The 14,027-nt window shown below is 54.2% G+C and overlaps 4 protein-coding genes across 4 annotated transcripts; all 4 read left to right on the plus strand.

Annotated features, from left to right (window-relative positions):
• Positions 1 to 143: 143 nt before the first annotated feature.
• Positions 144 to 2,418, plus strand: J4E90_007491 (uncharacterized protein; the record flags this gene model as incomplete). Its single annotated transcript, XM_051437027.1, has 6 exons — positions 144 to 277; positions 328 to 345; positions 395 to 448; positions 496 to 1,621; positions 1,670 to 2,076; positions 2,130 to 2,418. The coding sequence occupies 6 exons, from the start codon at positions 144 to 146 to the stop codon at positions 2,416 to 2,418; spliced, it is 2,028 nt and encodes a 675-aa protein (XP_051288773.1).
• Positions 2,419 to 4,619: 2,201 nt separating this feature from the next.
• On the plus strand, positions 4,620 to 6,062 carry J4E90_007492 (uncharacterized protein; the record flags this gene model as incomplete). The annotated part of the gene is made up of 1 exon (XM_051437028.1): positions 4,620 to 6,062. The coding sequence occupies one exon, from the start codon at positions 4,620 to 4,622 to the stop codon at positions 6,060 to 6,062; it is 1,443 nt and encodes a 480-aa protein (XP_051288774.1).
• A 987-nt stretch (positions 6,063 to 7,049) lies between these two features.
• J4E90_007493 (uncharacterized protein) lies at positions 7,050 to 8,782 on the plus strand (the record flags this gene model as incomplete). The annotated part of the gene is made up of 3 exons (XM_051437029.1): positions 7,050 to 8,061; positions 8,117 to 8,508; positions 8,672 to 8,782. 3 exons carry the CDS (start codon positions 7,050 to 7,052, stop codon positions 8,780 to 8,782), a joined length of 1,515 nt encoding a protein of 504 aa, XP_051288775.1.
• Positions 8,783 to 9,998: 1,216 nt separating this feature from the next.
• On the plus strand, positions 9,999 to 12,218 carry J4E90_007494 (uncharacterized protein; the record flags this gene model as incomplete). Its single annotated transcript, XM_051437030.1, has 4 exons — positions 9,999 to 11,040; positions 11,174 to 11,602; positions 11,659 to 11,702; positions 11,895 to 12,218. 4 exons carry the CDS (start codon positions 9,999 to 10,001, stop codon positions 12,216 to 12,218), a joined length of 1,839 nt encoding a protein of 612 aa, XP_051288776.1.
• Between the last annotated feature and the right edge of the window lie 1,809 nt (positions 12,219 to 14,027).

Consider the following 14,027-nt stretch of genomic DNA (forward strand, 5'->3'; position numbering starts at 1 on the left):
TCGACGCCCGGCGCAAGTCGACAGCACACACCATGGCTGCGTTCCATCGCTAACACCACCGTCTGTCCCTCTAGCAACGACCGACCGAGGACTGCGACTTCAGTTCTTTCCTGTTGCATTCCCTCGCTGGCCCACGCCTCACCATGGCTCTAGGCACCCTCCCACCCGACTTCACGGCCGCCGACTTCTCGTCTGGCGGCACCGGCGCCCGGTTTGCACGTGCGATTATCATCGTGGCCGGCGTCTGCGCTCTGGTCGCGAGTCTGGTCACATTTGTGTAGGCAGTAGAGCTTCCATCTTGCATGACCCGAACTGACATAGCTGCAGTGCTGTATGGTTACAGACGTGAGGAACACACCCACCTACCGATAGACATGTGTTGAACAATCCATAGGAAGAACTACCGCAAGCCGGTGCTACAGCGATATGTCGTCCGCATCCTCCTCATGTGAGCCCTCTCTCCAGCTGTCGCGTGTCATCGCTCACGTTATCAAGGGTTCCCATCTACGCAGGCGCATCGTGGGCCAGTTTGGTGTCGACCATAGCCGCGTCCTATGTAGAGCCCTTCAGAGATGTCTATGAGGCCTTCACCATCTACACCTTCCTTCAGCTGCTCATCAACTTCATCGGCGGCGAACGCGCCCTCATCATCCTCATGACCGGTCGCGCTCCCGTCTCCCACCCATGGCCTCTCAACCTCGTCTGCTCCAAGATCGACATATCCGACCCGCATACCTTCCTCGCCATCAAGCGCGGCATTCTGCAATACACATGGGTCAAACCGCTACTGTCCGTGGCCACCATCATCATGAAGGCTACCGGCACATACAAGGAAGGATACATAGGCTTGACGTCCGGCTACTTCTGGAGTGGCATGATCTACAACGTCAGCATCACCATCAGTCTGTACGCCCTTGCCATGTTCTGGGTGTGCATGTCTACAGATCTCAAGCCCTTCCGGCCTATGCCCAAGTTCCTGTGCATCAAAGGTATCATCTTCGCCTCATACTGGCAAGGCTTCTTCTTATCCATTCTCGTCTTCCTTGGCGCCATTCCAGACGATGTGCCGGGCTACAGCCCTGACAATCTTGCCGCTGCGGTACAGGATGCTCTCATCTGTTTCGAGATGCCACTGTTTGCGCTGGCTCATTGGTATGCCTTCTCTTGGCACGACTACGCGGACGATACCATATCGGCTGCCCGCTTGCCCGTCAAATATGCGCTGCGCGACGCCTTCGGTCCCCTGGATCTCATCCAAGACACCAAGGAAACCTTTGCTGGCAATCACTACGAATATCGCTACTTCGATGCGCGCGACAACGTGCTGGCACACGAGGAGTCGTCATCGCGTGCTGCACGCATGGCCGAAGGCATGAGATACGAGCGAGGAGGCAAGGGCAAATACTGGATCCCCAAGCCTGGACAAGCATCGGAGCATGAACCACTCCTTAACAAGGTCACATCGAGCCGCGCTAGAGCCATGAGTCCAGGGCCGCACAAGGCTCTCAAAGGCGAAGGTGCCAAGTACGGTACACCCGACGTGGTCGAAGAGCCCAATCTGGACGCCGAGGAAGAGCGCTTATATGATAACGCACGTACGCTGGAGTTCGGAGACTGGAACGTAAGTATACATCCATATGCAATCGTGTCTTGTCTGACCTAGCTGTAGTACCCCGTCATCGAAGCCCACCGTCCATCTCGTGAAGACCGCATGTACGCCGATCCCAACATTCTGACCGCATCGACCAACCGAAACCTACTGCAACCCACCAAGGAAAACAAGCGCAGGAGGAAGAGCCAAATTCAGGATCTACAAAAATCTGTAGATAAGGGCAAACAACGCGACCAGTCGAGCAACGGAGAGTCTTCCCGCTCAAAGTCCTCGCATTCCAATTCGCGTGCGCCCTTTAGCAACCTTCTCCGCCAGAAGTCTTCTTCGTCCAGCTCAGCGAAATCGGACAAGAGCCAGCTTGTGGATCTCGTTGTCGAGGATCATCAGGCAGAAGAAGTCGACCGCGTCAGAGCGCGTAAGGAAGGTGGTCCAGGATGGAATGAGGTTCCTTCCAAGCACTTTGTGTAGGTCTCCCCTCCATACTCGAGTCCAAATAGGAGACTAACCATATCTCTAGTAAAACATACGAGCCAGGCGAGGAAGAAGAGGTTCGAGAAGGCTTCAACCCCGATGAGCCTGAGCCGCAGAATCCAGAAGCTGAGCACAACCTGAACTATGCGTTTACCGAGAACCAAAGCGAAGAGGAACAGCGGAAACACGACATCAAGCCACACATTGTTAGCGAGGCCAATCACTGGGAAACGCGCGATGTCAGCAACCAGAAGACCAGTGAAGAGGCCGAGGATCATCCCAGTCCGTCCTACGGCAGTTTCAGAGAAGAGCGCAACGCTTGGAATGCCGACTGATGATGCGATCCCGATCCCGATCTCAAGGAGGCACTCATTGTCAGACTTTGGGCCATCGATCTGTTTTATACCCAAGCTTATGCCACACATTTACACCTTGCGATATTTTTTCCTGCGGTGTTAGAATGTCAGCGATATCCTTGTTCAGTTAGCATAACTACGGCGAAATTCATCTACTATACATCTAACTAACGAGTGCAATGTACGGTCCGTTGTGCATTCGTTTCCGCTGTCATCTAGATCATGCGGCCAATGAACCAAGCCCGATGAAAACCTTCACCCCAAACGGGATAGAGGTGGAGATTTGCTCTTCCGCTTCTGTGGAACGGGTACAAATCAGGACGAGATGAGCTTTTTTCGTAAGGCCTCCAAGTCTCTCAATGCGCTGGCACCGGTGAAGATGGGTAGACTCTCCTCACTGTCGCCTCTAAAGTCCATTTCTTGTCTGTGGTTGGGTGAGTTGACTGTTGATTTCTTGCGTGCTTGTTTCATGAATTATGCATCTCACCAATTGCAAACTACCCGCTAGCATGAAGGCTTATACCAGAAATCGTGGGTAGAGGACTGATTCGCTGTCGCACATCCTGGGATGCATGCCGGTGCGGGAGCGATCTTGGCGAGAGCCTCAGCAACCGATGGGGCAGGCGCACGCGTGATTTGCACCTTCCACCAGACCCAGGCATCATGGACCCATCAACTCAACACTACCCTCATATATCGGAAATCCATTTGTGCGCGTCTCAAACAATGACGCTCGTTGCGATGCGCATGTTTCAAACGTCGCAGATAAAGGCCAGTGTTCCAAGGCATCCCCGCCATGTCGCGGTGATCTACCCAAGGACGCGACAGCTGTGCGCATGCTCGAACATGGCAATATGAAGTAACAGCCCTGATGCCAGATCTGCCAACGAAAAGGGACCCAGCGCGCCACATGCCGACAAGGCCTCTGGCAGTTTCAAGCCGCAAGCGCTATTGCCTCGTCACTGGTCCACGTTACTGCGAGTCTCCGCTCTGCCTCGAGCGCTTACTCTATTTTCCTAGCCAATCACACCCGGCACCCTACCATTTCGCCTCAATGCGCGCAAGCCTCCACACGAGCTAGCTGGTGAAGTTGACAACCTCCATGGCAGGGATGCGCTGCCATTGGGCGCGTACAGAATGGTCAGGGACAGGCCTCATCTATAACATGCGAGCCACTGTCGTCCTGTGAAGTGCGAGTGGTTCGCTGTTCCTGACGGCCAGACCTCCAGGATTTGCGCATTCTAGAAGCGAACCATCCGTTGCAGGACAACACATTCGTCGACAGGCTGCGACTTTATCCGAATGGTTCGCGCAGTCAGCCCTTCCTCTCTCATCCTTACCCTTTCCTCCGACCTTCTTCTACTACTCTCTTCTAGTATCTGTTAGTCTTTGCTTTTGCCTGCTTCAGGCACCACACTCTCTGTCACGCTTCTTGTTCGACTGCTTTTGATCATTTTGATGATGGGTTATTAGCTGTACTGGTCTACAGCGTGAAAAGAAGATGAATTACGGGAATATGCAAGAGAAGGAACCCAGGTCCCCATGGCTGGCCATCAAGTTTGGATGCTGTGCATCAAAAGAGGATTTTGTGGACGATGGGAGAAATGCGCTCAGGGCCGCTGGTAAGTTCGATCCCTTCTTCCACTCTCCATCCTCACAACTGTCTCTTCACTTTGCGCACTCTTTTCTGCGGTTGTCTCTACAGATTCCTGCCTCGATCACAGCAGACTGCTGTCCGTTGGTTCCCAACTCCAACGTTCTTGTTGAGATGCACCATGCCACTCGCTTACGCTCTCCTTAATCTGCTTGATGCACGACTATACCCGGGCGATGCTCCAACAGACATCCAATATGTTGGAGCCGCATAGGGCAATCCCGATCGACCCAACATAACGCTAACGTCTTGATGCATAGGGGAGACTGATATGCGCATATGCTACGAGCAACCGCGTCCCGTGCCCCAACCTTGCGCGGAGCCAACACTTCAACGCCCATCGACAAGTCAGTCGGTGAGCCGTCATGTCTCACAATGGGTTTCCAACAGTCGCGAGTACGCTACACGTGCTTCGTCTCGTGCAAGCATCTCGACCCTTGCGCGACCAAGGCGCTCCCATTCAAGGCCTAGCATCAGTCGCCCAACCAACTTTCGGCACTTCGATGGTCTTGATGATATGCCTTCAATGCTCGATGATGCTTCCGTGCCTACTCGCCGTCGTCGTAGCTTCCGTCCGCTTGAGCTATCCATCTACCTTCCTGACGGTTGTGGACATCTTTCTCCGCTGCCTGACTTCGACGGTGAGGATGCCTGGGCTAGCTTACCATCGCAGCTGGAGCGCCCTGCTGAAGCCCATGTCCGCGTAAGAGATTCGCGTACGAGTTCTGTATCTTCAAACCCTTCTGCCTCATCATTCGTCATCCAACGTAAACCCGTCGGTGGGCAGTCTCGAAGGAGCAGTGTCCAGAGCCAGAAGAGCACCGCGACCCACGAGAGGAGACTCTCAGGAACCACCATGGGCACCATGGCTACGCCCACTCTAGCATACTTGCCAGAGAACTCGCCGATTGCCGTTGATCAGATGCTTGAGAAGCCCACCATCCAGCGATCGCGCACGTCCGGCACATTGTCGCCTGCCCGTGTGCTTTCACGTCTCCCATCGCCGTCGCGCAATCGGGCCAGCACTGCACCATCCTCTCGCCCAGGAAGTCTTCGCCGTACAAAGACTGACGTAGATGATGCCATCCGCGAACTGAACACTATTATCGAAGAGCGCCGTGCCAGCGCTTACCGCTCCCACGCCCATTCACCCGCACTCATCAATCGCCCTCCACCCTCTCCATCTCACCACGTGCCTTACATCGCGCCGTCCATGCGTATGCACGTCCGCTCTGAGACCCTCTCGGACATCGGCTCTGCCTTCTCAGCTCCCCTGGGCTTCAAGCCACTCGCCGCCACCCCAGAAGCTACCGCGCCTCGACGAGCAACGATGGGACTCACACTCTCCCCACCATCCTTCGCTCACACCGGCCCCTTGACCTCGAACCCGATCACGCCGCCACCACCCGCTACACCCACCACACCCATCGCCCGCCTAGGAGCCTGGCTCAAGCGCTCCACCTCCACCCTAGCCTCTTCCTCGCGTCCCACGACGCCAAAGACAGCAGACTCTTTCTACCAATGCTCGCCCTATCCCGCCCTCCCTACCTCAACCTCTCGTCCCTCAGCATCCGGTTCCCGCACCCTACACACCCGACAAGAGAGCCAAGAAAGTAACGGCACAGCCACTGTGACCCTCTTCTCTACTACATCCTACGCCTCCACCCGCTCCACCTCGCCTACACCAACGACTCACTCTCTCGCCTCCACCGTCGCTACTTGCTCGCCGCCCCGCAAGCTCCGCCGCGTACCTGCTCCTTTGACGCTCGTAAAGGAGAAGGAGATCGCCGCTGAGGCTGGTCTCTTGAGCGCGACAACAAGGAAGAGCGGTGTCATGAATGTGAAGCCGCCTATGAGTCCTCACTTTGATTTGCTCAAGGGTATGGAGATTAGTGCTAAGGACGTTGGCGTTAATGGTAGGGCAAGTGCGATGGTCATGAGTCCAGGGGCTGTTGGTGTTGCGTTCTAAACATCTTTCACTGGTTTTAGCTTTTGTAGGTTTACGGGTCCATGAGGTATGGTTAGGGGAGTTCTATGTCTTGGTCTGGCAACGGAAAACAGGATCTGGGACCGGATATGTAGGACTCTGGACTCGGCTTTTCTGGGATGGACTTTCGGATGGGTACTCTTGATGTTGTCATGTCGTTTTTTTGATATCCACTTTCTTCTTCTTCTTCTAGCGACTTGGGCATATACCCTCCGTTTCACTCTCCTGTTGCAAGCTGTCTCGCTTGTACGGAGAGGCGGATGCCTGGGCGTGTATTCTTAGCTTCTTATAATTTATAGCCTTATGCTTTCTATTCTGCTGTTTCCATACCGTAGTTGCTGAAATGACTTCCTTCGCAGCTTCCAGTGTTGTGGCTTGCGCGTGTATGGGGCAGCTGGAAGGGGAGGACGCTAAACCCTTTAGGGTGTAGTGTCACCAGACGTTGTCATGATTTGTGTCTCATTCTACAACGGATAAATTAGGATAGGAGCATAAGTCATCTTCGAAGCTGCCTGTTTATCAACATGTGATAGCCTGTATACTGCAACTTGCAAGTTGCGAGAGCTTCTGCTCGTGTCTAGATGTCTCATGTGCACCCGCAACTGCACACCTGGCCACCTGCATGGAAGTGCGGCCATCACACTACACGTCTACCTCCACGCCTGCCACGTAGCGTACGAGGCACTTCATTTCACGCGAGCATCGTGATTACTTCATCCTCACCTAAGCAAGAGCTTGAACCCGCGAGCTCTTTCACCTTCAATCAATCGATTTGTTTACTCTTACATTGATATATTTCCAACAGCACTGTTGCATGAGTAAGTGAGCGCCCGGCGAGAAAAGCTGAATACTGACCTGGCAAGATCATTAGTCTTCCTCACTCGCCTTTCGAACACAGTATCGACTCCAGAATCGTATCGTATCCCCCAAGGCGTATCAATACTCATGTCAACACGATTCACACTCTCGATGACCAATGATTTTGATATGCCTTCTTCTGACATCGATGGCTCGAATGCGGATCTATACGCGATGGACCTTCCTTTATCGCTCGCCGGTGAACTGGCCGCACAACAGGCGACAACTCATTGCGCAAATGTCAGCGGTTCAACAGAATCGAAGCATTTAGAACTTCAAGCTACTGCAGAGCCTCCGCCCAGTCCTCCTTTCTTCAAACCAGCATCCTGGAACGCGATTGATGCCACCACCGCGGAATGGCAGGCCAATATGCAGCAGGGGACGCAGCAGGAGATAGCCGCACAAGAGCTTCGCGCTGTGAAGCGTTGTCTGGACCTGCGACGTAACATCACTCGCACCGCCGAAAAGAAGATTTTCGATTCTGAGCCGCTCGTTGTACCCAGCTCTTGGTCGATGTCCGGAGTTCCCATAAAGAGCTTAGTGGAGCATCCGTTTTTGCTTGAGGAGTACCTGGAAGGCGAGCACTTTTCCCGCGAGGCGATCAGGATTCGAAGGGAATACTTTGAAATCAAAGACTGTGGCTCACCGGAGATCAGGCGTCTCGCTGCCATGGAAGCAGACTACAGAGAAAGCCAGGCGTCACAATCGTTGCTTGATGTCCTGCTAGAGGCCATTCAACATGCAACGCAAAAGCTCATCTTGGAGCTTACAGAAGGCGATAAGACTACGAAGAGACCTGCCTTGGATCTATGTCGACGCCTGGTCGCTCATTCGACCCACACAGATGATGATGGTGAGCTCATTCAGGCCGTGGAAGCGATCAACGATATGGAACGAGGACATATGCAGTTGCAATACGATAACGTTCTGGAACGGTCCACGGAAACTTCGTCAACGTCTTCGATACCTCATGCAGTCGCTCCACCAGACTCACCACCGCCTTATGACATCTGTCTTTTACCAAAGCCAGTGTCGTCGCCACCATCGGTTGAGAAATCTCCGCCCAAGGATCTGCATCGGCTGCGTGTAAAGTTCCAAGAGAATGTGGCATCGCTCAGTTCAGGTAAGCAATATGTAATCCAGCCCTGCAAACCAGCATACTAACTCCGTGCTACCAGGTAAATGGAGAATGCCAGGAAAGAGCCAATCAAAGCCCTCGCCTAGTTCACGCAAGCCACTGAGTGGTCAATCTTTACGAGGTAGAAGTCACCACAGAGCCACCGACATGGGCCATTTGACACATCCCATTGTCATGATGGCTCGAGACCCGTCTTCTGTAGCCTCAAGGCCCATCGACCTTAAACCCGCTCCTCACACCATAATTCGCCCTGCGACTTCAAGACCGACGCCTATCAGGCCGCAAGCAACGCTCTCGCCAGAGTCTTCGCTCGCAAATATTGTCAAGAAGCGTCGGGCAAGCCAGGAATTGGCTGCTACAAGCGATTGTCAAATAAACCCGACCAAACGACTCAACAGGAGCGAATGCGACGGCAACGGAAACTTCACGCAAGTGGAAAGTCACCATGCCAATGTCGAACTTGGTGAGTCTATCTTTCACACATCTTCTTCAACACGCCATTCCGCTAATCAATTAAACAGGTAACACAGCGCGACCGGTATATCTTACATCGAGCCCCCATATGCAAGCAATGCTTGTAGAAGCATGTCGAAAGAGAGATGAGCGGCAAAGGAAAGAAAGGAAGGATCAGAATGACAAACGCAATAAGCGTACATTCTGGGAGGAACAGCGGAGATATTCCGAGGATTCAGGCAAGGAAGATTAGTCGGAACGCTTTCGAAGCCGCGCGGGGCTGTCTTGATGGAAAGAAATTGGTATGATGCAGGCGGTGGGGTCGTGGTACCGCACATTGTAGGGCCATGAGAAGACGTCGAGCATTGGTATCATTGTTACCACCACCAAGCTTGGAAAGCTGTTTTGCTTCAGCAGCGGTCTTTATGCTGCATAACTGTGGTTTTGCGCTTGCTGCGTCTCTTCCCTCGTTCTCGTACATGTGTACTCCGCTGTTGAAATCAATGCACCTTATTGAAGGGAAGAACTGAATACCATAGAGCCGACATTGACGTCGCGGTGCCTTCTCCTCATGTGTTCATGTTGATGTAGGCTCCAGCATGATGAAGCTTTTCCTTATATGAGGTGTGTGAGCTGTAAAAGACGCAGTAGGAGTAGCACACCTTCACATAACGTAACAACCGCATCGACACGGGTCATTCACTCACAAAGCCGTACATCCACCCTGTTCGCACGCCGTCCAAATCAGTGCCCAGCCCACGTGCATCCCTCCCATTCGCTCCCATCCTCTCATCGTCCACGATCCACGGTCCATCGTCCGCCCGCCTCTCATGAGTACTCCACCGCCACACCTCCCAAGCCGCTTCTCCTATACCACGCATAAAGACATCCATCGCGCCATCCCCACACGTGTCTTATCTCTCCCACCTGATTGACAGCCCTCCGCCACGCCTAGCGGATGTCGCCGCTCCAATCTCCCCAACCACGCGCTTTCGGACCAATCACCGTCCCACCTTCCCAAAGAAGCTACAGTCTCGGCCCGCGCCAAACCAGGGTCCAGCGCTGCACTCCGACCAACCAGACCACCCGCGTCGCTGCACGCGTCGAAAACATGCACAAGAAGTCAAGAGAATCAGTGGTATTGCCAAGGGCTATCGGCGCTCGCGCATGGCCGGTGGCATGTTGTTCTTTGGCTGTGATAGGCAAGTCGCGAAGATGAGTTAGTCGAACGTGAGGTGGGGAGGTGTTTAGTAACGGATGGGTCGGACGGCCAGCGGCGATAACTGTCAGGAACAGGTCAAGTGGAGTGTAGCGCGATCGTCATTGATAGACAGCAGCGGAACCGGGTTCTTGGAACGCGCTTCTTGACTTGGTAGCATGGTAGCAATGCGGATTATAAGAAGATAGGGCCCGAGCCTCAATTCTGGAATACGCTATTCCGGTTCATACCTTCGTTTTGACCCTTTGTTATGGCGCCTTTGACGCGACTTCTCGCCCTTTCGGCTTCGGTGGCGGTTTCTACTGCGCTGACAATTGCGGAGATCAATGGGAATAAGTTTCTCTCGCCGTACAGAGATCAGACGGTTTCGAATGTTACCGGTGTTGTTACGGCAAAAGGACCTGATGGTCTTTGGTTGCGATCGACACAGCCTGACCGCGACGAGCGGACATCCGAGTCTGTATACGTTTTTGGTCGCACGTTTGGTGCGAACTTGACGGTTGGCGATACTGTTGTTGTGGGAGGAAAGGTGGTCGAGTACCGCTCGAACAAGGACTACATCTACCTGACTCAGCTTTCAACACCAGTATTGCAGGGGCGTCTCGGCTCTGGTGCTGCTGTGAAGCCGCTGGTCATTGGCAAGGACACACGCGACCCTCCGAAAGAGCAATACAGCAGTCTGGATGGCGGAGATGTTTTCGCAGTGCCGAACAACGTCTCGCAGATCAGCGTTGCCAACCCGGAGCTGCAGCCCAAGAAGTACGGTCTTGATTTCTGGGAGAGCTTGACGGGTGAATTGGTCACTGTCAAGAAGCCTACTGCGCTCACCAAGCCCAACCAGTACGGCGACACGTGGGTAGCTGGAGACTGGAAGGTTTCTGGTCGCAATGACCGTGGTGGATTGACCTTGACCGACAAGGACGCCAACCCAGAGGCCATCGTTATCGGATCTCCTCTCGACGGAACCAAGAACCCGACTGGCACCAAGATGGGCGATTCAGTCGAGGAGATTACTGGTATCGTCAGCTACGCTTTCGGCTTCTACCGCATCCTCCCAACTACCGCTATCAAGGTCACTAAGAGCCAGACGCCTGCTCTTCCTCCGGCGACCAAGCTTGTATCGAGCGGCAAGTGCGATGGCATTACCTTTGGCGACTACAATGTCGAGAACCTTGCACCTACATCTGACCACCACCCTGACCTTGCCAATCACATCGTGAACTACATGAAGAGCCCGGATATTCTCTTCATACAGGAGGTACAGGACGACAACGGTCCCACCAACGACGCAGGTAAGTGCTACATAAAGCTTTCACAGCGTTCCCGTTTTCCTTGACCGAATGTCATACCCGGGGACGGGGCGCATACGAGCCGCACTCCTCTCCCGCGTCGCACGCATTGAACAGAATCGTCTGACATGTCTAGTCGTATCCGCAAACCTTACCCTCAGCACACTCACGGCTGCCATCTCAGCAGCCGGTGGCCCAAACTACACATTCACCGATATTGTGCCTGTTGACGATCAAGACGGTGGCCAGCCCGGTGGTAACATCCGCGTCGCCTACCTGTACAAGCCGAACCTGATTCGCCTCTACAAGCCCAACCCGGGCGGTCCGCTCGATGCCAACGAGGTGCTTGCTGGCCCGACATTGAAGTACAACCCTGGACGTATCGAACCAGCAAATGATGCCTGGACAGCGAGCCGAAAGCCGTTGGCTGCACAGTGGGAGGTTATCGGAAAGGCCGGCGCGAAGAAGCCGAACGTGTTCTTCACGGTCAATGTACACTTTGGCTCAAAGGGAGGGTCGAGCAGCTTACATGGAGATGCTCGACCACCAGTCAATGGTGGCGTAGGTGAGTTCATCAATCTGAGTAAATTCGTGCAACAGTCGTTAACGATATGCTTCTAGATGATCGTCTCGAACAGGCGCGTCTCACCGCAAATTTCGTCAAGGTACGTTGATATGTCGGTTGCGGCTCTATGCGGCAAGGCGGCGCGGAGAGGGGTGGCTGCAGCACGCTTCTCGTACCTTCGTCCCTCGGTGGTACCAAGAACGCCACGCGCGCACGAAGGGAATGCCCTTTCTTGCCCCTGAAACTATGAAGTTGGAGTGCAGATGAGAGCACGGCTGACGTTGAATTGCAGGATATCCTTTCCAAGGACAAGAACGCCCGTGTCGTGACTGCAGGGGACTTTAACGAGTTTGCCTTCGTACAACCCCTCGAAGAGTACACCAAGATCTCAGGGCTCAAGGATCTAGACGAGGTAGTCCGCGAGGACGAGCTCGAGCGCTACACCTACCTCTTCGACATGAACGCTCAGGAATTGGACCACATGTTCGTCTCGCCATCCTTGGCCAAGAAGAGCAGGGCAGACTTTGAGCACATTCATGTTAATACATGGCCGGAGTATGATGCGCAAGTCAGCGACCACGACCCATCGGTAGCAAGACTGAACGTCTGCGCTTAGACGATGCGTTTCGATAGTTTGTTAGACGCGCATAGCCGATGTCCGCGTTTGATAATGCAGACATATAAATACCAAGCGATAACAAGACCCTGATTCTAGATGCTCTCGCGTAATTGAAGATGAAAGAAACAATCACTTTGTGTTGGAACTTACCTTTCGTGTACTGCGAGAAGGCATGTTGCATGTGTTGAGATGACAGTACGCAGTATTGATACCATGTTTCATTGCGGCATGGTTGGCCAATCTCTCTTCTACCATGTTTACGAGGAGACGAGAGAGCACGTTCCCGATGCTGACGGCTGCTTATAACAAGCTAGGAGCCCTGTCGCAGGTGGGCGTATTTTGGCATGCATTCGACCTGTGCCGCAGCAACGCAACTAAATGATCGCGCATCACGCAATTAGGAGCTGCGGAACGTTGAGATGGGTGGAAGCAGGCAAGGGGCTCAGTCAACGCTCGCTGATCTTTTGGATCCCATCCGGCGGACGGCCACGCGACATCCACATGGGCGATCGGCTTGGTGCGCTGTTTGGCGTTTCTAGGCATGACATCGTGTGCGCCATCCAGGTGTTTGGATTCGTAGGTCATTCGCCGGGGCAGCGCAACGATTACAAACTGCCTGCGGTATCGCCGTGGGCCACGTGCGGGTAGTCCAAAAGTCAATGCAAATGCCGTGCCCAGATGTCGCTTGTTGACGGTAGCCCGGGTTCAGAGACCGTCGCAAGTAGCCTCAGACCAGTGCTGTCGCTATCCATGGTGCAGGGTGGTGCAGGGTGCTTGACGCTGCCATGCAAGAACCAGCAGCTTCCATTGTTCCGCTCGCGCCGTGGGCGTTGGACGGCACTGGCGAATTGCAGGAGGCCAGTGCTCCATTTATCCGATGCACCATCTGGGCTCTCGTCAGCTTTATCCCAGTAGTGGACAGCGGGATTTCCAGAGAGCACCAGAGTGCGCGATGCCTGGCGAGCGGGGCGGCCTATGTGAGTCCGGCCGACTCTAGCGCTGCCAAGCCACCCCACAAAACCCCCGGATGATGGGCATGGCGGGGAAGAGTCCGCTGTTTGATGCGCGCTGTGTTGAAAACTCAACACCAGACCGTGAGAATCGTGTGAGATTTGGGCGCTGTGACACGACGTGACTATAATTCCTGAGCGAAGCTCAGCGAAAAGCTTCGTCCTGCCGGCTGAAGAGAAACACCCTGTCGCCCAATCCTTATCCGCGGCTCCATGCGTGAGGGCGTTGTGCCAAGGTCTTGGTGGGCGTTTTTACGAGGCTTCGAATGGCCTCGTCGGCGGTGCCCAGAGATGCCATTTAACGCAAGTCCCGGTCGTTCTGGAACGCAGCAAGTTCCCAATACATGCGCTTGGTCCGGAGCGAGGAGGGGCTCTGCCTAAAGAACGATATGGTGGAATAATTGCTTTCGTAGGGGCCGCAGTGGCATCGGTCCGCACTCCTAGGATAGGGATTGCAGTTGGGAGGCTGAAACCCAATCTATGGATACGCGCTTCGTTTGGATTCGCTGAGTAGACGTGCAAGGTGATCGGTGAAGCGCGAGAGAGGGTGGACTTCCGCAGCGAGTCGGTTGGTGACAGATTTGACAAGCCAGAGGCAACGTGGTACTGCAGCCGATAGCGCCAAGCGAAGGCGCGTCAAGATATCGCGTCTTCGCCCTCTTCGGCGCTCTTACCACCGCCACGCTCGGACGCAGCAGCAGACGGGCTAAGTCAGATCCACAATCTTGTCCCATCCAACCGCCCCATGGGGTCCCGGGTTGCGCTAGATTAGCTGGTCATATCAACCCTAGCAGGG

Source organism: Alternaria incomplexa, assembly GCF_024043165.1.
Source record: "Alternaria incomplexa strain BMP 0042 chromosome Unknown scaffold_11, whole genome shotgun sequence".
In the NCBI taxonomy this organism is placed as follows: Eukaryota; Fungi; Ascomycota; class Dothideomycetes; order Pleosporales; family Pleosporaceae; genus Alternaria; species Alternaria incomplexa.